The sequence below is a fragment of the Cololabis saira genome, chromosome 21, assembly GCF_033807715.1.
Source record: "Cololabis saira isolate AMF1-May2022 chromosome 21, fColSai1.1, whole genome shotgun sequence".
Classification (NCBI taxonomy): domain Eukaryota; kingdom Metazoa; phylum Chordata; class Actinopteri; order Beloniformes; family Belonidae; genus Cololabis; species Cololabis saira.
In genome coordinates, this window is record NC_084607.1 from 7,734,963 (window position 1) to 7,762,262 (window position 27,300).

Here is a 27,300-nt window from a genome sequence, read left to right on the forward strand (position 1 = left end):
ATGGTGATACAAGGAGCTGTGTTGATGCAGGAAACATGTCAAACATGCAGGACTGACACCCTGATGTAGGTGTGTGTTTTACCGAGCAGGACCTGGAACTTGACCAGGACCAGGACCAAGGCCTGTTCCTGGACCAAGACCTGGTCAGACCTGCCCTTATTTATGCGGATTTTAGTTAATTTTTTCTTGTTGTTTATGCTTCTAGCTCCTTGTTTTTATTTGCTTCTAGTGTTAATATTATTATTAAATGCATGCCTTGTCACAAGTTTTTAATTGCTCAATACAACCTTGTGTTACTGCTGCAGATGACAGTAAAATTCTTGAACATGTTTGTAAACTGCATCCAGAATAACTACCCTCTTCTTAAATCGTGTCTTCATTGTCACAGCTGAGAAAAAAACCTCCAACCTCCGCCGGCAGGCTGCAGGAGAGCGGTCAGACAGCGACATCAAGTGGCAGGCAAGTGACATTACATCAACATCAAAAAACAAAAACGACTTCCTTTTTATTTCAGTTTAAAACAAAAGATTATCAAAGCAGAAAAACATTTCTTCAGCAATGCTATCACTCACATGCACTTAATTTAAATACAGAGGCTCTAAGCAGAACTAAAGAACCCCAGAGCGTCTTCATGTCCGATCCAGATCTGTTCTGCAGTGCAACAAACAGCCAGGTTTGTGATCCAAGCAGGACACGAGTATCTCCAGGCCCGGAGGAATCCAGATTAGCCTTCTGGTTTATGTTACTGGAGAACTATATACTGGAGTTCTCAGTCCCTGAGCAGGTTTTATTCATGGTTTACTGATACCCGCCGTCTCGGGTTACTGTGGGGGAGGGACGCCATATCAGCCCGTCTTTGTCTCTGCAGCCACCCAATCACGACTGAGAGCCTGCTCTCTCTCCCGTCAGCCCACTGCATGTTTTAAAGAAAAAGCTGAGGCTAAATGTGACGGATCAGAACCAGATCTTGTCACATTGGGAAATGGATGAGTTGTTAAATGTATATATCTGTGCAGTGAAGTTGTAATACTTGTTTTTGAGTTGTTTTTCTCCCATTAGAGCCCATTTCTGCCCTCCGGTAGGGCAACCATGTGACTCCACGGTGGGATACCCGGTGTAGCTAAATACGGTTCACAGACACCTCTCTGTTGTGTTACTTCGGTAGCACATATACTAAAATTGGAACGATACAGAGAAGATTAGCATGGCCCCTGCGCAAGGATGACACGCAAATTCGTGAAGCGTTCCTCATTTTTCCTTTTGATGCGTCCACCAACTCAAATATAGTTTTATATTAGAGTTGGTGGACCGTCTGAGACTGTCTGACCTGAGTTTAATCGCAGATTTTAGCTAGAATGTTCCCTCAGTTACAAGAATCCACAATCTTTCTCCAAAGAAAAGAAAATCTTCATCCCAGAGCCTTTTTCAGAGTAAAAAGTTTTGTATTTAACATCAAACATAAAACCTTTAGGCTTCAGCGAAAGCTCTGGTTACACACAGACTTACAGGAAGCATAGGAGGATGCGCTAGTTTCAGATTTTGTCATTTGCCAAGAAGTAGTAAGCAGTCCCTCAACTCTAACTGTAGAATATCTGATTATATGTGTTTAACCGTTTAACCGTGACACCACCCACGAGTCTTCATGTCAAACCATTCAAAAGTTATAGCAGAAAATAGGGACAACCAATCAGAAGAAGGGGCGGGGCTAATTTTCACCAATTATGGTCAAGGACTCAATACTGAGTCCGATGACACCACCCACGAGTCTTTATGTAAAACCATTCAAAAGTTATAGCAGAAAATAGGGACAACCAATCAGAACAAGGGGCGGGGCTAATTTTCACCAATTATGGTCAAGGACTCAATGCCGAGTCCGATGACACCACCCACGACTCTCTATGTCAAACCAATCAAAAGAAGGGGCGGGGCTAATTCAGGCCAATGAAGGTCAAGGACTCAAAACCGAGTCCGATGAAACCACCAACGGCTCTCTATGTCAAACCATTCAAAAGTTATAGCAGAAAATAGGGAAACCAATCAGAAGAAGGGGCGGGGCTAATTTTCACCAATTATGGTCAAGGACTCAATACCGAGTCCGATGACACCACCCACGAGTCTTTATGTCAAACCATTCAAAAGTTATGGCAGAGAAAAATTTTCTAGAGGGCGCTGTTGAGCCATTAGGCCACGCCCATTAATGCAAACCATGAAATATCAAATTTATCGCCAAGCCTGGCTTGCATGCAAAATTTGGTGACTTTTGGGGAACTATCAAATATGGACCAATCAGATGAAGGGGAGGCGCACTTTTTGGCATCTAGCGTCGCCCCAGGGTAACGCTTTTGAAAGAGAAAAGTAATGCGTGTCGTCGCAGGATGGAGACGCATATTTTGATGTATAACACACCTGGGTGCACTTTACGGTTCGGGCCTTATTAACTGCCGAAGGATTGGTATAAATTGCGCCAAAATTACGCGATTAATTCATAATGTTCAAAATGGCCGACATCCTGTTCGATTTCGGCCATGGCGCCAAGAGACTTATCTTTAAGTTGCGACATGATACAGGTGTGTACCGATTTTCGTGCATGTACGTCAAACCGTATTGTGGGGCTTGAGGCACAAAGTTTTTTCTGTCTGAACCAATCAGATTAAGGGTGGGCGCGCTTTTTGGCATCTAGCGTCGCCACAGTAGGCCGTCAGGTCACCCACCTTTTCGTTTCATCTCGCGCCCACGTCTGGGGTCTACATTCTTTTCACTTAAAAAAAAAAGAACTATTTATGTTAAAGGAGCATGAGGCAGGATTTATGAAAAAAATTCGTATACGTTTTAAGTTTTCTAGTAATAATGTCAGATGAAGCGTTCCAAACCAAAACGAATGAGCCCTCTAGTGTATCTCTCCGTTGCCTTGAACAGGCTGTGTGCTGCAAAATGTGCTGCGATGCGGGGGCCGAATTTCCCGCGCTGTCCTGCGGATGTGACGTCAAATGACGCTGCATGCGCATTCTCCCCGTTCTCCCGTGCCGGCTTCGCTGTTGGCTGCAGTACCCCCAACGGCCGTCGTGGCAAAGGGTTGGCGCTAATGAGTCTCATTTCTTAAAAGGAGCCTCATGCTCCTTTAAGCATAGGATAAAAAGTTGAACTTGGATTTCTAGGAAGTATTTTCACAATCGTTATTTTAATAGCGGGACTCTTTCCAGCGGCGCCTGTGTCGAGGAGCGCTGCGGCTGCGTCACGTGATCACGCTGGAACAATAACAGCGGCCCCTGATGTAAACAAACCTGACGTAAACCAATGTGGATGCCACCTTGTCTTCCCAAATATGTAGAAAAATACAATATAATGAGCCGAAAAGTGCACAAAAACGACTAAAAACAGTGTTATATGATGCCACAACGAAGATGAATTATAAACTAAAGTAAAATAATAAAAAGTGCCCATAATGTGATTTCGTTTTTATCATTGTGTATCTATCTTTCTCCTTAGACATCTCTATGCAACACTATCCCATTAATGTCACGACCATGATAAGTAATATACCTAACCTCAAGTTAATATAAAACCATTATGTATAACACATGTAAAGTATATTTATTTGGGGCTATTTCAGCATATCTTGATTGAAATTAAATTAATAACAATCATGGCCCTGTCAGTGAAATGGATTTAAAGAATAAAAATAAAAATAATTCCTACAGATACAGTAGGGCCTTCGCACTGTCAGTGCTCGGGGCCCTAAATAAGTGACAGATGTGATGTTGAGGCCAGACAAAAACATTGTACGGTGTTGCAGAAAATCTACATAATTGAGAAGCAAACAGCATTCTTAATATCGTGTTGTTTGTGGCTGCTTCCGATTTTATTTGTTCACAACGGTATTTTTCTTGTTCATTTCCTCCTCAGGAGGAGGTCCAGGGTCCTGAGGGCCAGCCAGGATTTCAGCATGTCCTGAAACTGGCCGGGGCCCTGGTGGAAGCCAGGAGTCTCCAGGGGCTCGGAGAGAGACGGGTACACAGACTCATCGTGCTCTGGCAACGCCTGCCAGAGCGCGATGAGCAGAGAGTCGTCTACCCATCCAGACACCAGGACAGACGGTCCAAGGGTTCAAGGCAGCAAAGGGGAAGAACACTTCCTGTCCTGGGAAGGAAAGTCTCCAGCGGTGAGTTTCACTTCAAACAGATCTGGTCCTCCTTTTGCCGTCTGCCGTATTTTAACAGCGTCTCACCTCCACTGTCTTCCAGCTGCTACTCCGACTCAACTCCTGGTGGAGGCCGTTTGCAGGTTTTTACCCCGACTGGACTCCGAGACGGTAGTTTTTACTGTGAACTGGACTCTGAGACTGTGGGTTTTCCCGTTTTTAACGCTGAATTGAAGTCCCTGACCGCGTCTCCCCGATGGCCGGTGCTGTGGGTGAGCTGACCCGGGCTCCGGTACCGTTCGGCTGGCAGGCCGGCCCCCAGCTGTTCCTGTGGCTTCAGGAGCCGCACACCGAGGACAGGCTGGGCGTCCTGGATTCACTCTGCGATGTCCTGCGTGATCCTCCTTCACAGTCCGTCAACAGACCACTCACATTGGGGGCGTCTTACTGCCAAGTCTGTGGCGGACTGGAAGGAGGAGATAAAAGGACGAAAACAATAAGGTTTTGTATGTAAATGTATATAGTTTTTTTTTTATATAGTTTGTTTTTATTTTGTATAGACATGTATATTTTTTTTTTTTCATGTGTGTATTGTTTTTCTTTTTGTATGAATAAATGTGGCTTGTTTCTCTTTCAACTTTGAAGCTTTTTATCGTTCCTTGTTAAATTATACATATATACATATATACTTTGATTATCCACTTGAAATGATTGTTAATTATATGACTGGAACAGAAAAGATCCCATTGGAAAAAAACCTCAGGGAATACCTTTTAATTATAAATAAATAACAAGAAGAACTGGAGTAAGTAGCCAAAACAAGAAGGCAACAAGACCAAATGACCAGGATGACTGAGTGGAAGCAGGATCTGGTTTATTTATAAATATAATTTATTTTTGCAGCTTTACTATCCAGAGAGGACAGATTCTTGGCAGGTACGTTGTCTAGTTCTCCGGGTCCACGTATCTGAAAAGAGAAAACACATTTAACATGCTTTATGGTTTTATCTAGAACGTTCCCCCTCCTCTCCGTTTGTTGCAGTGCATTTATTCGTCCAGCAGATCTTCTGCAACACAGTACAATGTTTTTGTCTGTTAAAGTCAGCTGTGAGTGGTTACCTCAGAATCTGAGGATGCTGTGGAGCAGGAGACCGGTTTCCAGAGGTTTCCAGAGGTTTCCAGAGGTTTCCAGAGGTTTCCAGAGGTTCTGGGAGAGTCAGGGGCGGCTGGACCCGATGGCTCAGACCTGGGTGCCTTTTAAATCACATAAGAATGAAGGAGAGAGAGAATGATGACTGCAATAAAATACAACTTACAATCATTCTTGCTGCCATTATACAGTTTAGACTGGAAACGAGCAGACGACAGTGATGTCACAGTCAGATATTGATCAGTGATCAGTATAGTGATCAGACAGTAATTTTTATTTATTTATTTATTTGCACAGTGATAACAGTAATTTTTTTATCATACAAGGACAAATAATTTGTGCAGGAGAGGAAAAGAAGCCCGAAGGGCTTATAAAAAATCCTCCCCTCAATACAAAATCACCAAAACAAATCAGTCAATAGCAAAAGAATAGAAAGGAAAAAAAGAAAAGGTAAAGAAACAAAGAAAAATACAATAAGTACACAAACAAAAATATCCATGAAATGGCAATTTCATTTCAGTAAGAATAGCCTGTTAATTTTGTCTAAATAAAAGATACCCCACCAAGCTGCTCCTAAACATTTTTAAGGATGACGCTAACTTAAGAGATCTATCTAAACATGTTCCAGAGTTGAGGGCCATGGAATTTGATAAAGGATTGGTGACTGTGGGTACGACAAAGAGGTAAATGAAAGTTCTTCCCACCTCTAACTGAATAAGAATGAATATCTGATGATAACAGAAAAAAATTATGAAAAGTGCCTGGAATGTCTTGTTTGAAATGAATGAACTTAAACATAAACAGGCATGTTTGAAACTTGTTAATAGAAAAAATTTGTTCTGTTTAATCTCCAGTTTGTTTTGCTCCTGTGAAGCACAGCATTATTATTTTACGTTGTTTTCACTGCTTGTTAGTCTGATGCTGCCATGGCAACCAACGGTCGCCAGTAGATGGCAGCATTGGACCGTTGGTTGGACCGTTATTCAGAAAGACGCTCTTGGCAACGGTAACGCAATCCAGGGAGAGAGCGTTTAACACCTCACAGAGCCTCAAGATTGCCTTTAAAGCATCGTTGGTATGTTTTTAATTGCATTTGTGGATGATTTTGATGCTGAGAAATATTCGGGTTATTATTATATGGTTATAAATATTACATAATTCACATTTCTCTGTTAAGGTAAATAATAACCTGACGTCACTCTGACGTTCCTCTGACGGACTGTATATAATTTAAGTCTACCTTATTGTATATTTGTTCTAAATAGATTGTATTCTATTCTGTTTACCTAGTTTTACCCAACTTCATCGTATCAATCATAAAAGTTCAAAGGAATCAGAACTTGTCTCCGTGGTTTTGCTTTGAAGAGGAGTTATCTGACTGTTGACCCTGGCAAGGCGTTGGGGGAGAACAGTTCAAAATTGATAATTTAAATTTGCTAAATAAGGGTGCAGAAGGTGCTTGATGAGAAGAATATGAAACCATTCTCAAGATAATACAAACATATTGTTCTCTGTTGCAAAGTGGCAGGATGAGCAGGTTACAATCATGTGGCGTAATTAAACTAATCTGACGTCACATACAGTTGTTACCGGCCAGCCCTGTCCCGTTAAGGCGGGGTGTGTGTGTGTGTGTGTGTGTGTGTGTGTGTGTGTGTGTGTGTGTGTGTGTGTGTGTGTGTGTGTGTGCTCGGGGAAATGTCGCCATCTGCTGGACGAAAAAATGCACCACAACAACAAACGGATGGATAAAACGATAATACTGTAAAGCATATTGGTTTGTCATCACATTCAATACCTTTGGGTGTGATTGATGGACTGTCCAGTTTTATCACAGATACATTTTTCCCCTGTTTCCTCGAAAAATACAGTTGACGATGGGCCAACACAAAACAAATCTTCTCTGGCTCATCTACACAAAAAACATGCACATTTCATCCACTTCATCAAATCTAGAAATGAACTTGTTACAAAGGTAAATACAATGCAAAATTTAAAAATTAACCTCTCTAATTTTATTTGAAATACAAAATTGAGAGGGACACAGTCATGTCTTGCACCAGTTTATACCGACCAACTGTGAATCCCAAAAACACTTCCCTCTGGGCAAAATCTTATGTCCCTGTAATGATTTCCTTATATGTTTGTTTTTTACATTTTCTGTCTTTTATGCCAATCCCTTCGACCTTTTAAAGAAGGTGTCTGAACAACAACATTAAAATAACTTAAGTGACTTCTCATTAATCTAATCATACCAATGGGAATAGCCTTTACAATGTAAGCAAACTCTCTGTATTTGACTAGAAAGGTTTTAGTTTTTAAGAAGTCTTCATAACTATAAAGATTTCCATTATCGTCAAAGAAGGCCAGCGCAAAGATTATGTCCCTCTCAAACCAGCTCTCTTTATATACACTTCTGTTGTTTATAGTGATATGCCCATTGTTCCAGAGTATTTCTATGTGTGTGGAAAAAAGTTGTGGACATAACATATTGGAGAGTAAAGCCTGTTAACACTTTGAAAATTTTTGTGGTAAACTTTAGTGGTTAAACTGCACCTTTTAAAGCTTAAATCAAAGGTTTGGGTTTATTCTTCCCATAGATGGACATGAATGCACACCATTTTTTATTGCAAGTGTGTGGTTAAAAAAATAAAATAATTCAGTATATAGGACTGTCCCAGAAAATTAGAATATTGTGATGAAGTTCTTTATTTTCTGTAATGCAATTAAAAAAACAAAAATGTCATACATTCTGGATTCATTACAAATCAACTGAAATATTGCCAGCCTTTTATTATTTTAATATTGCTGATTATGGCTTACAGTTTAAGATTAAGATTCCCAGAATATTCAAATTTTTTGAGATAGGATATTTGAGTTTTCTAAATGAGGTCTAAATTTTAAATTTAACATTATGGTAAATGTGTAGAATCATAAAAGTATTAACGAAATAAAAACTGAGCTCATGATATTGTTTTGTCTCAGTTTTTCCCATGAATTATCACGATAATCTGATGTACGCGCAGCTCAGATTTTAAGATGCCGAAAGCCTTTTACAGTTTTCAGCAAACTATGTATAACATCGCAATATACCGCAAAATTTGGATACGCCATATTGTATTGTGACTCAAGTATCGTGATGTGTATCCCACATCACACTCATTTCCTCATTCAAATGCAAACCAAATGTTCTTGTTTTTTAAATCAATAAAAACATTTTAAAGGGGAAAAAAAAGCAAACCGTATCTGACTGCACTGACTTCTGAAAACTTCAAGGTTTTTTGTTGAATGCTGCAGACATTAAAGTTTATAAAATGGTGACAGATGGTTGGCTGTTCTGTTTCTGACTTTGTTGCGTTTCTTCTTTTGTCCTTGTTTCTCTGCAGTTTCTTCATGTTTTTCAGAGGAACGTTGTAAAAACTGAACATGTAAAAATATCAAACTTGGACTAACCTCAGAACAGAGCAGATGGAGAGAGTTTAACAACACGGAGCTGGAGATTAACTTTACAAAGAGAGACGAAGAAAGACGGGAAAAAGGACGTGTGAGAGAGACTTTGTAGATGAACGAAATAAACTGACACGTTCAAAGAAACTTCAGCACACACTAACAGCTCTTTATTTGCACAGTGGAGACAGCAAGTTACCAACAGCAACAAATAATACGATTTTAAGAAGGAACAGGGATTCAAACAACATCAAGGCAGAACTTTTAAAAAGTACACAACCACATCGTTCCCTCTGCGTCAAGTTGATGGAGAAGCATAAATCCGGGTTGAAGCTGCAACCCTTGTGGGGAGGGGATTAGGCTCATCAGCCACAGCAGGTGGTGGTTGGACTTCTTCGTCTCTTCTTCTGTGGGTCAGACAGGAGTGGACAGCTGCCCCCGGAGGACAACATGAACTTTATTTATCACAAATCACCAGACTTCTCCTCTGGGTGATTTTTCATGTAACTCAGCAAATCAATTCTGCGGCTAAAGCCTTTGTTTCACGTCTTGCACAAATACGGCTTCTCGCCCGTGTGCGTGGTTATGTGGCGTTTAAGATTTGATGATTGAGTAAAGGTTTTGCCACAGGTGTTGCACGGGTATGGCCTTTCTCCGGTGTGGGTCCTTAAGTGAACCACTAGGGTGGAACGTTCTGTGTGACCTTTTCCACATGTTTTGCAGATGTAGGGCTTCTCGCCCGTGTGCGTGATTATGTGGCTTTTAAGATGTGATAAATTAGTAAAGGCGTTGCCGCAGGTGTTGCACAGGTACGGCCTTTCTCCGGTGTGGGTCCTCGAGTGAACCACCAGGCTGGAACGTTCTGTGTAACTTTTTCCACAAGTTTTGCAGACGTAGGGCTTCTCGCCCGTGTGCGTGTTTATGTGGCGTTTAAGATGTGATGATTTAGTAAAGGTTTTTCCGCAGGTGTTGCACAGGTACGGCCTTTCACCTGTGTGGGTCCTTGAGTGAATCACCAGGCCGGAACGTTGCCTGAAACTTTTTCCACATGTTTTGCAGATGTAGGAGTTCTCGCCCGTGTGTGTGATAATGTGGCTTTTAAGATGTGATAAATTAGTAAAGGCGTTGCCGCAGGTGTTGCACAGGTACGGCCTTTCGCCAGTGTGGATCTTCATGTGATCCATTAAAATACTACTTTTACTGAACTTTTTCCTGCAAATGCTGCAAGAAAATGTTTCCTTCCCCGTCTGGGTGCTGGTCAGCTTTGATTTACAGTTGCTGTCTGACGGGACAGCATTGTCTTCGTGGTCACCGTGTCGTCTCATTGGCTCCAGATCTGCAGTTTTACTGGAGTCAGAGCGTAAACTTTCAGTTCCTTCCTCATCTTCGTTTTGAGCTTCAGGAGAAGTGTGAAACAACAGCTGGCCACAGTTTGTTCCTGGTTCACCATTTTCAAATATCTCATCAGCGAGATTGACCAATGAGACATCCACCTCTACGTCCTCCTGCTTCATCTCCTGAACGCTGGAGTCTTCCTCCAGTTCTGTAGTCTGTGGATTCCCTGGTTCCTCCTGGTCCGGGCTGCAGCTCCTCTCCAGGTTATCGAGGTGCTGGTCACTGAAAACCCCGTCCTCCTCCACCTTACAAACATTTTCTCCTGGGAGGTCTGGAATTACAAAAAGGGAAAAAAGATAGGATTTTAACAAGTCAAAAGTGCTTCCCAGTTTTGATTGTTTGGTTGTATTTGTGAGGTTTAAAGTTTGTCCTGAACCTTCGGTCTTCCCCTTCATCCAACTACAAGTACTGCATATGAACTCCTATATGAACATCCTCCAACGATGCTCATCATCGGGTTGTAATTGTAGTTGTGAAGAGGGGTATATGAGGTATTGGGTGAAATTATGGGAGAATCAATTTTTATAGTCTCTGCAAAACAGAGCTTGAAGCAAAAAAGCGAATGCCTTTTTTAGAAAAGTAAGGTGTTTGAAGTTTAGATGTTAATATTTCAATATTTGTACAGTAAAAGTGTTTGAAATTCAGCATGCTTGTAGTGATTGTAGTTGTGAAGAGGGCTATATGGGGTATTGGGTGAAATTATGGGAGAATTAATTTTTATAGTTTCTGCAAAACAGAGCTTGAAGCAAAAAAGGCGATTGACTTTTGTAGAAAAGTAAAGTGTTTGAAGTTTAGATGTTAATATTTCAATTTTTCCACAGTAAAATTGTTTGAAATTCAGCATGCTTGTAGTAATTGTAGTTGTGAAGAGGGCTTAATGAGGTATTGGGTGAAATTATGGGAGAATTAATGCAAAACAGAACCTTAAATAAAAAAAAATAAGTGTTTCAACCTTTTCTTTCACAGTAAGTGTGTAAATATAACGGTGGAAGTATGGGTGTAATCAGGGTAATGAAAAATATATATGAAAAAAACATCTGCATTATCTCAAACTCAGTACAATATTTTTCCGTTTCTGAGCCGCTTTCATTCATTTGCCGTAAAGACTGGAATAGGAGCACATGAACATTTAGGAGCGGCTGATTTGACCACGTAATGACAGCTGATTGACCGCAGTATCAGCAGCTGGTTGAGCTGGGGAGCGTCCCATTTAGTTCGTTTGCTTCATCACCACGGCTTTTAACTCCAAATAAACTCTAAATAAATGGATCCTGTAGGAGTCATACTCATGTTTTCATTCATTCAACTTTACAGAGTTACGTACCGATTCTGTTTAGTCTGATTTCAGGTTTCCAGGCGAGGTCCAACAGTCTGCGCTGACGGTCCAGCTCTTCTTCATACTCCAAGATGTTTTTTTCAAACTCTGAGAATATTTCTACAGCAGCTGCTGTTAGTCGCTGACCGATAAACTCTCTCAGATGATTAACTTTAGACATTGTTGAAGAGAAAAAAGAAAGTAAACAACAGAACCGTCCTCCTCAAAGGAATCCCTGCTCACGTGTTCCGTTCGCTTCCGGTAGTTCCGGTAGAGCTCACGGTTCTACGATTTATTCCTACTCGCAGTTATTTTAAGTATTTAATTTACCAACGAAAATAATTAGAACAAAATGCATACAACAATTTTTCAATCACTGGTTTACTACTAATTCTGTCATTTAGCAGACGCTTTTATCCAAAGCGACTTACATCTGAGAAAAGAACACAAGCAAGAAGGTTTAGACAAGAGTTTTATTTTTTCCGATGACGCAATTTATACGATAAGCCTCTGGTTATTAATATCAATAAATAAAAGAAAAATATTTTTAAATTCATGTGTACTTTATTTGTCATAAAATATTTATGTTGTTAAGAAACTTTTATTGCAATGGGCTTCAAAATAATATATATGGTAAGTCTTTGAGACATTAAAACATTTAAATATCCAACTTAGTTTAGTTCAGCTCTTCCAGAAAGTGGATTTATTATTGACGTGCACATGCAGGACTCATGAGTCACCGTTTGGCATTAAAAGAATAAAGTGATTTAAGTCAGAGGGAAGGTAAACTTCAGACGTTACGAACAGAGGGAACACGGGGAATGAAATGAGGATCCATTAACATGATTTGGATGTAAAATATATAGATATACAAGACACATTTAAAGCTGCAGTTTCCAAGATTTGAGCACTAGAGGACATAAAGATCCCAAACTAACCACAAACTTTTTTATCCCAAACCCTATTGATAAACTGCATACAGACATTCATTTTGTATGTAAAATAAAATCTTTCTCAGTGTAGATATTTACAATTGGATAAAACAAATATAAAAACATAAGAAAACGTATAAATTAAAATAAGGCAAAATATCTCCTTATTCTGGAGTTACTGAAAGTAAGTTATTGAAGTACAGCAGTGTTGAATGCTGCAGACATTAAAGTTTATAAAATGGTGAGAGATGGTTGGCTGTTCTGTTTCTGACTTGTTGATGGTTGCATTTCTTCGTTTGTCTTCGTTTCTCTGAAGTTTCATGTTTTTCAGAGGAACGTTGTAAAAACTGAACATGTAAAAATATCAAACTTGGACTAACCTCTGAACGGAGCAGATGGAGTTTTATAACATGGAGCTGGAGATTAACTTTACAAAGAGAATGTGAGTGAAGAAGAAACAGACGGGAAAAGGGACGTGTGAGAGATAGGGCTGCAACTAACGACTATTTTAATAGTCGCCTAGTCACCGACTATTGAAACGATTAGTCGACTAATCGGATAATTAGTAATTTTTTTTTTAATTTAGTATGAGGTTGCATTAATTATGTGGCAAATGATAATAAACAAAAGAAAGATGGCACTAGAGCCCTGCTATAGCGGGACTGTTTTCTTCATCCTGCTCCCGCTGCATTGACCATTACCGCCTGCAACATGTGTGTTACACTCCCGCGCCTCCCGCAGAACTCATGAATTCATGCCCGCACGGCGCACAATAATAGAGATGCATTGTTTTAGTGTCTTCTCCCGTCCCGCAAGAGAAATGTCCAGACAAATCCATCTGATTTAATGTTAACATGATCATTGTGGTGTTTGATGGATAATTGACAGTTCATAGGCACCTGACTGAAAGTTAGATGCAAATCCATCATTGTCATCAGCGCACAGGCTTTTTTTCGCCTTTCGCGCTGCATCAATTATGTGATTGAGGTTTTATCCACGAGAGTAGGCTGTGAGTGGCTCAAATAATACTATTATACTATACTAAAATAAACAAAGTTTAGAATGAAACAAATTAATTTAACAAATAATCGCTTGGCCATTACATTGCTGTGGAGGGAGAGAATGTTGCTGACCGACTGCGGTCCCAATCCCGTGCGTCTCTCTTCCAAGATGCTCCACAGACACTAAACGAAGTTTCTCCAAATATCTGACTTAATTTAATACTTTGTCAGGCATAACGTTAAAGCTCTCTTTTAAAGCCAAAATACGCTTAATATCTTACCAAGGCGAGTCTGTTTCGTTCAGCACTCCGACGTGCTTTCTCTTCAAATGCATTACCGACGTGCTCCCGTGAAAAGCAACGTCGGCTTTGCAAACCTTGCAAGTCATCTTTTTATTCGCCGTATCGAGGCTAAAATGATCCCAAACTTTTTATTTTATTTTTTATCGAAGTTTTATTACCCACAGCTGCGCTCAGACGCTGTCGTGGATGCGCGACTCGACAGAGATTGTATTGAAGTGATACGCCTCACTCCATTGGAAAAACACGTCTGGCGACAATTGTCGACAATGGAATTCATTGTTGACAATTTTGATTATCGATTTTTGTCGACAACGTCGACGAATCGTTGCAGCCCTAGTGAGAGAGACTTTGTAGATGAACGAAATAAACAGACATGTTCAAAGAAACTTCAGCACATACTAACAGCTCTTTATTTGCACCGTGGAGACGGCAGGTTACCAACAGCAACAAATAATATGATTTTAAGAAGGAGCAGGGATTCAAACAAACTCAATGCAGAACTATAATAAAATTACACAATCACATCGTTCCCTCTGCGTCAAGTTGATGAAGCATAAATCCGGGTTAAACCTGCAACCCTTGTGGGGAGGGGATTAGGCTCGTGTGGGTCCTTGAGTGAATCACCAGGCCGCAACGTTGCCTGAAACCTTTTCCGCATGTTTTGCAGATGTAGGGCTTCTCGCCCGTTTGCATGATTATGTGGGTTTTAAGATGTGATAAATGAGTAAAGACGTTGCCGCAGGTGTTGCACAGGTACGGCCTTTCACCCGTGTGGGTCTCTGAGTGAATCAGCAGGCTGGAATGTTGCATGTAACTTTTTCCACATGTTATGCAGACATAGGGCTTCTCGCCCGTGTGGATCCTTTTATGTTTCTTGAGCGTTGATGATTTTCTAAACCATTTTCCACAGGTGTTGCACAGGTACGGCCTTTTGCCAGAGTGGATCTTCATGTGATCCATTAAAATGCTACTTTTACTGAACTCTTTCCTGCAAGTGCTGCAAGAAAATACCATCTTCCCCGTGTGTGTGCTGGTCAGGTTTGATTTACAGTTGCTGTCTGACGGGACAGCAGTGTCTTCGAGGTCACTGTGTCGTCTCATTGGCTCCAGATCTGCAGTTTTACTGGAGTCTGAGCGTAAACTTTCAGTTCCTTCCTCATCTTTGTTTTGAGCTTCAGGAGAAGTATGCAACAGCAGCTGGCCAAAGTTAGGTCCTGGTTCACCATTTTCAACGTTCACATCAGCGAGATTGACCAATGAGACATCCACCTCTACGTCCTCCTGCTTCATCTCCTGACCGCTGGCGTCTTCCTCCAGTTTTATAGTCTGTGGATTCCCTGGTTCCTCCTGGTCCGGGCTGCAGCTCCTCTCCAGGTTATCGAGGTGCTGGTCACTGAAAACCCCGTCCTCCTCCACCTTACAAACATTTTCTTGTGGGAGGTCTGGAATTACAAAAAGGGACACAAAGATAGGATTTTAACAAGTCAAAAGTGCAGTGCTGATTGTTTGGTTGTATTTGTGAGGTTTAAAGTTTGTCCTGAACCTTCGGTCTTCCCCTTCATCCAACTACAAGTTCTGCATATGAACTCCTATATGAACATCCTCCAATGATGCTCATCATCGGGTTTTTTGCCAGTGTCATCTCATATCTTACACAGAGCCACTGTTATCTGCATCGTTTCTACAAAATAAATGATTAAGTGTAAGGCATGAAATAACAATATGGTCCAGAGTCTGAACCGACCATGAAAGGCAGCAACGAGTAAACAGAACAAGTTAGTTAGGGATGTTTCTAATCCACATCAGCAGCTGGTTGAGCTGGGGAGCGTCCCATTTAGTTAGTTTGCTTCATCACCACGGCTTTTAACTCTAAATAAAGGGATCCTGTAGGAGTCATACTCATGTGTTCATTCATTCAACTTTACAGGGTTACGTAAACTGTGTGAACTTGCTAACCTGCAAAACTCGAGTAGGAAGCTGCTTAGAGAGAAGTGTCCTCCTGTGTTTTCTACTCTTAACGTTAATTAAACTGTGAGAAATGTAGTGAACTCTGCTGAAACTATGGAACCTTGCTTTTCTTCTTGTAAACAGCCTGGTTTAGAAGGAAAGAAGGCTATAGCATGTTGTGACTTTACACTTTTGAAACCAAATACCTAGTAATGCATTTATTTATTAAAATATGAAAATGTATTTATTTATTTTCTACATTATTTATTTAAAAATATTTTTATTTGCAGCCTATGCAGACATTGTTTCAGATAAACATGCATTAATCACAATCGAGGTTAAAAAGTTCAATTGATCTTGATTTAGATTTTTTCCATAATTGCTCAACCCACTGATGCCTTTTAAAAATGAAAATAAGGGAGAAGAAGGTGAAAGAGACAACCAATTAAAGCAATGTATTACTCTTGTGGTAAAGGACAAAAATAGATTTAAAAAAATCAAACCGAGGTTTACCCCCTTCTCCCCAATTTTCATTTGTATTTTATTTATGTGGTCTTAAAGCAGCCCAAATCAGCTTTCATTTTTTGTTGAGTTTGGCTGTGCTTGTGGACAAAAGCAGTAATGTTTAACCTGAAGGAAGGTTCCATTTTTATTTATTTTTGTTTTTTTCAGTTATTTTTTATTTATTTATTTAGACAATGTTGAGTGGTCTTAAGACAAATGTTTACTTTTTGCATTCTGGATAGTTAAGAAATTATTAATAAGTACACTTAATACATTTATTGTGTAAGTTAATATAATTTAAATTATGTTCAAATATTGCATTTTAAATTGCTAATAAAATTCTGGAATATTCTGGAAGTTTTCAAAATGTTTCTTTAGTAGTTTTTGAAAACAAAGGTTTGAATCGAACAGTGTATCAGGTGAACCAATACACATGAAAGTTAGTATAAGGGTCAATGACGTGACGCCTATATTTTCCGAAAAACAGATTTTTTTTTTCAATTAAAAAAAAAAAAGGTTTAAATTGATATAAAAATACCATATATATGACCTACCTGTCCCACATGTGGACACACTTGAATTTTACAAAAAATACTAGTTATTTGGGATTTTGTTGTTGTTTTAAGCGTCAAAATGTCATGTGGTGCGACCGTCCGACCATGACTCTTGTTTTGAAAACTTTTTTTGAAATCACTCTAAATGTATTAAAATCAATCTTCTGCTCTATCTGGCACAATTTCCAAAATGTCTTGTAGTGTATAAGATTAATATACATTTATATTTATATTTCCATCATAATATACAAACAAAGTTTGACTGATGTCCATTTTATGAAATATCATGTGGCACGAACATTAAAACAACCATTTTTGTATAATACTGAAAACTTATAAAAAAAAAAAAGATGTCAAGATGTTAAGGAAATTAATTTATTTTGACATGAATCATTGTTGCACCACATGACTTTTTTTTAAGGCTAGTGCCAATTCATCTTGACAAAAATCACTTAATTTAAAAGTTTTATATGAATTTATGTGTACACAACATTCTTAATGTTTGAACTACTGCAATAGATATTCTTTTTTTTATTATTTTAAAATTGACCTGTTGAAAATCCTTATTCGTCATTGACTCATAAGTCAATACAGATTTATTTTGCATTGATCATTTAGCCTATCAATTAATTAGGTTCATGTTCGTGACCCCCGTTCACCCAATCTGTTTGGTCTTATTAATGTCCCGTCCCCAGCAAAAAGTGTACATGCAGGTTATGCTGTTATATCGTCCCTACCAATGTTGAGACCAAACCTACGCCCTTGTTACTTTACAGAGTTACGTACCGATTCTGTGTAGTCTTATTTCAGGTTTCCAGGCGAGGTCCACCAGTCTGCGCTGACGGTCCAGCTCTTCTTCATACTCCAAGATGGTTTTTTCAAACACTGAGAATATTTCTACAGCAGCTGCTGTTAGTCGCTGACCGATAAACTCTCTCAGATGATTAACTTTAGACATTGTTGAAGAGAAAAAAGGAAGTAAACAACAGAACCGCCCTCCTACAAGGAATCTCTGCTCACGTGTTCCGTGTTCGCTCAAAACTTCCGCTCTTCAGCCGGTGTTACAATCTGGAGTTCCGGTAGAGCTCACGGTTCTACGGATAGTTCCTACTCAATGTTAATTTAACAACGAAAATAATTAAAACAAAATGAATACAACATTTTTTTCATCACTGGTTTACTACTACTTCTGTCATTTAGCAGACGCTTTTATCCAAAGTGACTTACACCCGAGAAAACAACACAAGCAAGAAGGTTTAGACGGATAAAAATCTGACACGATGAGGGCTGACGCAATTTATATGATAATGTGGGAGTGCGGTTGATGTAGGCAGAGAAACGACGGAGATTAATTCCTCTTTGGAGAGCACTCCATTTAATTCAATTAACCAGTGAATAATCAAAAACCACCAAACAGCAAACTCTCGCGCAGGTAAAGACGTGAACACCTCCGAGGTGTGTCTCTACTCTTAAAGTAGCACGTATAATTAAAGGGAAGAATATCCCTTGTAAAAGGAACAACAAGGCATTGTAACATGGGCGAGGTCGCCGTGAATTATAACTCTGAGAATTAACAATTGTCCTGTGTGTGTATATCCACCACAATAAGACACTTTTGACTTTTGGAATTTTGAAAAAGAAAAGTTCTTTAATCTCTGTTTTTTCTATTTCAAAAGGTTCATCAATTGGTCTGGAACAAAGATCTTAGCATAGCTTTGATTGTACTTCATGATCATTTTGATATTATGATGCTTTTTTTCAAATTTGTCACAGCCAAATGTCATTACCATTATCATCATCATTATCAATCTTTTGAACCTGCACCTGATAAACCTGATAAAAGGTATTTGTTTAATTTTATGTTGCACGCAGGTCATTTATGTTATGTTCATTGCTCGAAATAAATATGAATTGATTGATTGATTGATTGATTACCATCACAAAAAACAAAACACTGATTTTAATACAAAATTATTTGACAAGCAAAGTTTTCACAATCATTCCAGTAAGTACAAAACATGCTCTAGAATCATGTTCTAAATATTTGTAAGTACATTTAAAATAAATTTTAACACCATGTTCTCTCTAACTTTTTAATATATTGCCAAAGTATCCAAAGTGACTTACATCTGAGAAAACAACACAAGCAAGAAGGTTTAGACAGAGTTTTATTTTTTCTGACACAATGAGAGCTGACGCAATTTATATGATAAGCCTCTGATTATTAATATCAATAAATAAAAGAAAAATATGTTTTAATTCATGTGTACTTTATTATTTGTCATAAAACATAGAAACTTTTATTGCAAAATAATACGTATGGTAATTCTTTGAGTGTGTTTAAGATCTTAAAAATGTTGACATTGCATTTATTCAAATTCGTATACATTTATCTTACATTCTACTTAAGTTTTAGGCATTCCATAAATTTTTTTAATATCATTAATCTCCACAACTCAAAATATTAATGAGTTCACTAAACCTTTTTCAGTTCAATTCAAGTAACAGTTTTTAAGGTGAAGTGTGAAATGTTCAAAATAAAATAAATTGGGACATGCCTCTTGTTGATGCACTAAAGTCTTTTTTTATTTGTGTTATTATTATAATAATAATAATTATTATTATTATTACCACGATAGATTATTCACTCTTGGGTTTATGCTGAGCTTTATAAACTCACCACTAGGGGGCACTGGTGCTCTTTCTAAATATGGAGAGTGTAATATTCCAGAATTATAAACAATAAAATAATTCATCCATCTAATGACTTAATTACACTTTTCATTATTATTTCTGACTAAATATGAGTTGAGGTAAAAAGATATTTACTTCTAAATGGATGTCTGATATAAAAAAATTGTTGTCAGAGAAGAGCTGTGCAGCCCTGATGAACTAGCTGTCTCCCTGCGTCCTTTTTATCTCCCCCGGGAATTCCCACAACTGTTTCTTATCCTGGCTTATATTCACCCTAAAGCAAACGCATCTGCAGCAACAGAACATATTAAAAACATGTTGGACACATTTGAACTCACATCCCCAGATGCTCCCAAATTCATTATGGGTGATTTTTAATCATTGTTCAGCTGAAAAATCACTGAAAGGATTCCATCAGTACTATGTCAGATGTCCCCCCCGCAGGGGGAAAATACTGGATAAATGTTTTGGTTCAGTCCCAGATGCCTACAGAGCTGTCCACCTCCCCCCGCTCGGCTCTGCTGACCACATTTTTTTTTTCATGATTTAGTTTAGTTTATTGGTCCTTTCAATTCCCACAAACACAAAGTACAAGTGTAATTCGTCAGTGTTTTACAAAAACACATATATATATATATATATATATATATATATATATATATATATATATATACAATTTTAACTAAGCCTAAGCTTATGACGCCTACCCTTTTCACAAAAAAATGTTAGCTTTTATAAACTAGTGCAAAGTCATTAATAAATATCATTCCATACAGTATTTGTATAAGCAATAATACAATAGTACATACACACACCTACATATATATATATATATATACATACATACACACACACTTACACATGCATATATACGTACATACATACACATGTCCATAGGTACCTGCCTATGTGTACTATCCCTTTGTTTTATATTTATTAATCATTTTGTATTTATAGGTGCTTTTGAATTGTAATAACGTGCTACACATTTTCATTTCTGTATTTAAGCTGTTCCACAGATTAACTCCTGTCACTGAGATCATCGTTGTTTAACGTTGGTTCTTGCCTTTGTTTTCCTTAACATAAATGTTTCCCTGAGTTCATATTGGCTAACTCTGCTTTGGAAGAGCTTCTGAATACTGTCAGGAAGTGTTTTATTGTTGATTTTGAAGATAAATTGCGCTGTTTTAAGGTCCACTAAATCTCTGAATTTAAGCACATTTGAATTTATGAATAATCTATTAGTTGGTTCTCGATAACTTGCTTTGTTTATAACTCTAATGGCTCTTTTTTGTAAGATAAAAATCGGGTAAAAAAACATAAATAAAACAAAGGAGATGATCGTGACTTTCTCACAAAAACAGAGACAGTTAGCAGAAGCCGTCACCGCCATCATTCAGGGGAAACCGGTAGAGATTGTGGAGGAGTACAAGTACTTGGGACCTATCTTTGACATCATGCTCAGGTTTTCCAACAACACAGAAGAAATTCTAAAGAAGTGCCATCAGAGACAGTACCTACTCAGAAAGCTAAAGTCCTTTGGAGTCAACAAAGACATTCTCACAACCTTTTTTTAATACTTTTATTGATTGATTGATTTATTCGATGACATTGCAGTACAGAAACCGCCTGTTGGGCACAGTGAAGGTCTGCTCTAAAACCATCGGGCAGCCTGTAAGAACTCTTACTGCTCCGTGTGACCAACAGACAATAAGGACAGCAAGCAGGATCTGGAGCTGTCCAGCTCCTAAACTCAGCATCTTAATCTATTTTTATCATCAATCTATTTTTTTTTTTTAACTCATCTTAACCTTTTTTAGACCCCAGAAAGCTAAGTGCACTTTAAAAAACACATATTTTAAATGTTGAATATCTGTTATGTGCAACTGTGTGTTTGTTTGTATGTCCTTAAGCTGCTGTCATGCCCTTTAAATTGCCCTTAGGGGATAAATAAAGTGATTAAAAAAAAGAAAGGGGTTAAATCCAAAGTTTGTCCTCTTCCTGGAATCTGATCCCGATGATCCTCCTTCTTCCAGCTCTCGAACCTGCAGATCTGCAGCTTCAAGACGGATCTCAACATCAGCTTTATAATAAATCACGTGTCAGACGAGTTGTAAATCTAGTACAACTTGAATGTATATATATGTGATTAAATAATATTGTTAATTTCATATTATGTAAATAATATGAAAAATGTATACAAATATGTTGTAACTTTAGCTTGTATAGTTACAATAACACAGCATGGATCATTTGAATTGCTTTGTTTTGACTCAGTTTGTCCCATGAATTATCAAGATAATCTGATGTACGTGCAGCTCAGATTTTAAAATGCATAAAGCCTTTTACAGTTTTCAGCGAACTATGTATAACATCACAATGTATTGCAAAATTTGGATACCGCAATATCATATTGTATCGAGACTCAAGTACCGTGATGTGTATCCCACACCACTAATTACCTCATTGATTTGCAAACCAAATGTTCTTGTTTTCTAAATCAATAAAAAGATTTTAAAGGGGAAATAAAAGCAAACTGTATATGACTGCACTGACTTCTGAAATCGTCAAGGCTTTTTGTTGAATGCTGCAGACATTAATGTTTATAAAATGGTGACAGTTGGTTGGCGGTTCTGTTTCTGACTTTGTTGCGTTTTTTCTTTTGTCCTCTTTTCTCTGGGCCGGGGACGCTGTGGGCGCTGAAGTGCGTATTAAGTTTCCCCATGACTTCAGCGCCCACACCCTGGGTGGGGTTGGTGAAAGGGCCTTTCTGTGTGGAGTTTGCATGTTCTCCCCGTGTTCCCTTGGGTAGGTAATGTGAGCTACCCTCACAAAAACATGCACACAGTCTGGGCTATACATGCCCCCTCTGGCCAACCGGGGCGCCAGATGGGGTGGGGGAGGATCTGGCCGGAATAACGTGATCCTTCCACGCGCTACGTCCGGCCAGAGAAACCCCACCCTGTCTGGTGAAAAGAAGCGGCCTGTTCACTCCTCAGGATAAGAAGGAGACCTGAGCTCAGTGCAGGGCCCTCCCGGGGTTGGTAGACGGAGAGCAATGCCCAGGACTGTCACTTAGGTAGGAGCACTGGGTGATAAAACGGGGGAAAAGAAATGGGGATAAAAATATATAAAAAAAAAAAAAAAAAAATTAAACTTGGGCTAACCTCTGAACGGAGCAGATGGAGAGAATTTAACAACATGGAGCTGCAGATTAACTTTACAAAGAGAATGTGGGTGAAGAAGAAACAGACGGGAAAAAGGACATGTGAGAGGCTTTGTAGATGAACTAAATAAACTGTCACGTTTAAAGAAACTTTAGCACATACTGACAGCGTTTTATTTGCACCGTGGAGATGGTAAGTTACCAACAGCAACAAATACGATTTTAAGAAGGAGCAGGGAATCAAACAACCTCAATGCAGAACGTTAAAAAAAGTACACAACCACATCGTTCCCTCTGCGTCAAGTTCTTCTGTGGGTCAGACAGGAGTGGACAGCTGCCCCCGGAGGACGACAACATGAGCTTCATTTGTCACGAGTCACCAGACTTCTCCTCTGGGTGCTTTTTCATGTGACTCAACAAATATCTTCTGCGTGTAAAACCTTTATTGCACGTCTTGCACAAATACGGCTTCTCGCCCGTGTGCGTGGTTATGTGGCTTTTAAGAGCTGATGACTTAGTAAAGGTTTTGCCGCAGGTGTTGCACAGGTACGGCCTTTCGCCGGTGTGGATCCTTGAGTGAACCACCAGGGTGGAACGTAGACTGTAACTTTTTCCACATGTTTTGCAGATGTAGGGCTTCTCGCCCGTGTGCGTGTATATATGACGTTTAAGCACTGACGATAAAGTAAAGGTTTTTCCGCAGGTGTTGCACTGGTATGGCCTTTCACCCGTGTGGGTCCTCGAGTGAACCAGCAGGTTGGAAATATGCCCGTAACCTTTTCCACATGTTTTGCAGACGTAGGGCTTCTCGCCCATGTGGATCATTTTATGCTTCGTGAATGTTGATGATTTTCTAAACAATTTTCCGCAGGTGTTGCACAGGTACGGCCTTTCACCAGTGTGGATCTTCATGTGTTCCACTAAAATACTACTTTTACTGAACTCTTTCCTGCAAATGCTGCAAGAAAATGCTTCCTTCCCCGTGTGGGTGCTGGTCAGCTTTGATTTACAGTTGCTGTCTGACGGGACAGCAGCGTCTTCGTGGTCACTGTGTCGTCTCATTGGCTCCAGATCTGCAGTTTTACTGGAGTCTGAGCGTAAACTTTCAGTTCCTTCCTCATCTTTGTTTTCAACTTCGGGAGAAGTGTGAAACAGCAGCTGGTCACAGTTTGGTCCTGGTTCACCATTTTCAACTTTCACATCAGCGAGATTGACCATTGAGACATCCACCTGTACTTCCTCCTGCTTCACCTCCTGAATGCTGGAGTCTTCCTCCAGTTCTGTAGTCTGTGGATTCCCTGGTTCCTCCTGGTCCGGGCTGCAGCTCCTCTCCAGGTTATCGAGGTGCTGATCACTGAAAACCCCGTCCTCCTCCACCTTACAAACATTTTCTTGTGGGAGGTCTGGAATTACAAAAAGGGACACAAAGATAGCAGTCAAAAGTAAAAAGTGCTTCCCAGTGTTGATTGTTTGGTTGTATTTGTGAGGTTTAAAGTTTGTCCTGACCCTTCGGTCTTCCGCTTCATCCAACTACAAGTACTGCATATTAACTCCTATAACCCATACTCCCAAAGTTAGAACCAAAACCTTTGTTGAAGCTTCATTCCACTTTTATGGCCCATGCCTGTGGAACAGCCTGCCGGAGGAACTCAGTGTCTGTCGATGCTTTTAAAGGCCGGCTTAAGACTCACCTTTTTAAATGAGCTTTTAACTGAATATCCTTTTACTTGTTTAGCACTACTTATTTATTTATTTTTCCTTTATGTCATTCTATTGCTATGAATTTCCTCTTAAAGGTTTCATTAATTATTATTTATTTATTTTCTTATTTATTTTTTAATGTTGCTTCTACTGCCTTAGTGCCCATAAGTTGTTTTTAATATTAAAATTCATTTATGTTGTTTTTAGTATGTTTTACACTCCTTTTAGTTCTGTTCATATCTTGTTTATTGTCTCTTAGCTTTCAGCTCCAGTGTTCTCCTCATGGGGGCCCGCCACACCAGGAGCTTGGTCTGCCTGCAAGGGGCCTCCTGGATAGTTGGGGGTCCTGCTGTCCTGGCCTAGATAGTTGGGGGTCCTGCTGTCGCGGCCTGGATAGTTGGGGGTCCTGCTCCAGGGCCTGGATAGTTGGGGGTCCTGCTCCAGGGCTTTATAGTCGTGGTGTGGGCCCCTCTCTGTCTGGGTCGGGAGGGTCTCTGCGGCGACGTCCCCTGTAGTCGTGGGCTTGGACGGCTCTCGGTGTGGATGGCTCCCATAGGATGATGTCTCCTCACTTGGTCTATCAGTGCTCAGCCATACTCCATTTTTATCACAAAGGTGGGGGGGTGCCGGGGGTGTATGCATCTATATAATATGCTGTGTGTGTGTGTGCGTTGTATGGATGAGGGTACGGGGAGTGGGGGGGTCAAGGGGGATTGTTTCTTTTCTTGTGAATGTAAAGCACTTTGTGTTGCACTTTACCTGCATGAAAAGTGCTATATAAATAAAGTTAAGTTATATTAACATCCTCCAACGATGCTCATCATTGTGTTTTTTGCCAGTGTCATCTCATATCTTACAGGGAGCCACTGTGATCTGCATCTTCTGAATCGACCATGAAAGGCAGCACCAAGTAAACAGAACAAGTTAGTTCAGGATGTTTCTGGGTCCGTGTACTTCGCGGCCATCCGTTTTTTCTTTTGAAATGACAAAATAAAAATAGAGAAATAATCCAAAATAATCCCTTTCCCGTTTTTTGTTTTGGAGCTTAACCAGCGAATTTCGGGAGCAGGACCACGCCTCAACCACGCCTCTTCCAGCACCACGCCTCTTCCGGCAAACCTTCAAATACTAACCAAAAACCTCAGTTCCTCTTCGCTCTTGTTCTCTGCACCCCTCCACCCACCCCTTTTCTCTTCTCCTTCTTCCCTCTCTTTCTCTACCTCATAGATTCCTAGGGGGTTTGTCGTTGCCCGGGCGCTGCGGCGGATTCCCTACCAGCTTCCCCACAACGCTCTGACCGATCCATAGATCATCATCATCATCATTGTCATCGTCATCGCCATTATCATCACCATCGTCATCGTTATCATCTTTGTATCAATAAATCATTTAAACGTATCCTGTTGATGGCGTGGTCCTTGCTAGTGAATTGATAATAAAAAACGGAAAACGGATCGTTATCCATTATCCTTTTCTCTATTTCCTATTCAATTCCAAGGATACTGAAAACAAGGATTGGACAAATGGGGGGATTGCACATGTGCAGTAATAAATGAAGAAAGTTGTTTCTGGTTCTTTTGTTGATCAGCTTGAAAATTAACAGTTTTAGATTTATTTTTAATGTTGAAACAGAAAATAAGTCAAATATGAAACCTGGGAGTGCAGTTTAATCTGTAGTCTGTCTTCACTCAGTCATGATAATGTGACGGTCCGTTCAGCTGCAGCGTAAAAAAAAAAAGCAGCGTCCAATTAATAACGGTCCGTGTATCTTTTGGTCATTGGATTTTTCCGTCATGAGTGGGAATCAAAAAACAAAAAACGATTGGTTTATTTGATTTTCCTTTTAAAACAAAAAACAAATATTGAATACACTGCATTTTTTCTTTTTCTGTGTTAATATGATTTAACAAAGATTCAAAATACGCTTTTATGTTCGTTTTCTATTTCATATAAGAAAAATGAAATCCCTAGTCAACAGGAAGGAAAAAACGAACCAAAAACAACCGTTTATTCATATTCGTGCACCGGAAGCTGGCATTTACAACCGAGTGAACTTAGTTCTGGATATTTAACAGGCATTCCTGTGACAATTCTCTCCAGGGGAAGTTTGATTTTAATATTTTATTGGTCGGGTTTACGTGACTCGGAAATGGCTCTGTATGCTGCAGTTCGGGTAACCATGGCAACCATAGCGGCGCTGAAACAACAGATTAAGGATTATTTTTTAAAGATTGATTAAGGACTTGTTCCACAGCGGTTTGACGCACAATGACATTTCCTGCACGTTGCAGCAGATGTGTCTCCTGCAATGCTCAGAAATGAGCGTCAGAAGATTCTGTGCTCGGCATCATCTGAGGAGAAAAAGGCTACGCAGAGCTGGAGAGCGCTTTGATTCAATCTATTTATGAGGTTTTTATTCAGATGTCCACAGTATATTGCAAATATACACACTGCATGCGACGCGAGCGAGAGTCAGCGTCAAAAACAGTTCCATTGCTTTATTTTTATTGCACTGTCTACACTGGTTGCGAGCGACGCAGCGTCGTTTTAGCTGGACTTTTGTCGCACGCCCTGCTTCTATTTTCTTCCCGTCGGTCGCTTTGAAAGCCGGTTGAAAGTTGAAAAAAAAGTTGAAAGCGCTGTAGGAAACAGTCATTTCAATACAAGAACCTCAATAAAGTGTCAGCTGCTGGAGGGAGATCGCCAGGCTGGAAGGTTCTGATAAGATAATAAGATATAATAAGAATCTTATCTTAATCTTATTAGGGCTTAATTTGTCCCGGATCCTGCCGGATTTCTCGTGTCCTCTGCTTTTCCCCCACATCCCAGTAATGATCTGACATGCTGACATGTTTGCTGCTTTAACACCACACGCCGGTCGCTCACGCTGTTCGCTGTTTCATTGCGTCACCGTTCGGTTTTTTCCCCACTTATTCCACCGAATAATAAGCTTGTTTTCTGTTTAGAAAGTACAAACGTAGGAAGATTACAAGTAATCACCATTTTTTTACTTGTCCCTTTACTCTTTCAGGAGTAATTTTAGGAGTTTCTTTCAGG

At 39.6% G+C, this 27,300-nt stretch overlaps 2 protein-coding genes, 1 long non-coding RNA gene, 1 other non-coding gene and 1 pseudogene across 4 annotated transcripts in view; 2 read left to right on the top strand and 3 right to left on the bottom strand.

The window, feature by feature from the left end:
• Positions 1 to 774: 774 nt before the first annotated feature.
• On the top strand, positions 775 to 4,389 carry LOC133422676 (uncharacterized). The gene is made up of 3 exons (XR_009770754.1): positions 775 to 1,116; positions 3,904 to 4,159; positions 4,242 to 4,389. It is a non-coding gene; the product is annotated as an uncharacterized LOC133422676 (long non-coding RNA).
• Positions 1,151 to 1,256, top strand: LOC133422852 (U6 spliceosomal RNA). Its single transcript, XR_009770787.1, has one exon. It is a non-coding gene; the product is annotated as a U6 spliceosomal RNA (small nuclear RNA).
• A 4,504-nt stretch (positions 4,390 to 8,893) lies between the features above and the next one.
• On the bottom strand, positions 8,894 to 11,688 carry LOC133422644 (zinc finger protein OZF-like; annotated as a pseudogene).
• Positions 11,689 to 14,070: 2,382 nt separating this feature from the next.
• Positions 14,071 to 17,718, bottom strand: LOC133422662 (zinc finger protein 501-like). Its single transcript, XM_061712684.1, has 2 exons — positions 17,469 to 17,718; positions 14,071 to 15,119 (listed from the first exon to the last, which is right to left on the bottom strand). Exons 1-2 carry the CDS (start codon positions 17,638 to 17,640, stop codon positions 14,242 to 14,244), a joined length of 1,050 nt encoding a protein of 349 aa, XP_061568668.1. The 5' UTR covers positions 17,641 to 17,718; the 3' UTR covers positions 14,071 to 14,241.
• A 3,243-nt stretch (positions 17,719 to 20,961) lies between these two features.
• LOC133422655 (zinc finger protein 664-like) overlaps positions 20,962 to 27,300 on the bottom strand; it is an 11,272-nt gene continuing 4,933 nt past the window's right edge. Inside the window, exon 2 of the mRNA XM_061712677.1 lies at positions 20,962 to 23,945. Within this exon, the coding sequence (XP_061568661.1) occupies positions 22,912 to 23,945 (1,034 nt within the window). The 3' untranslated portion in view covers positions 20,962 to 22,911. The remainder of the gene's footprint in view (positions 23,946 to 27,300) is intronic.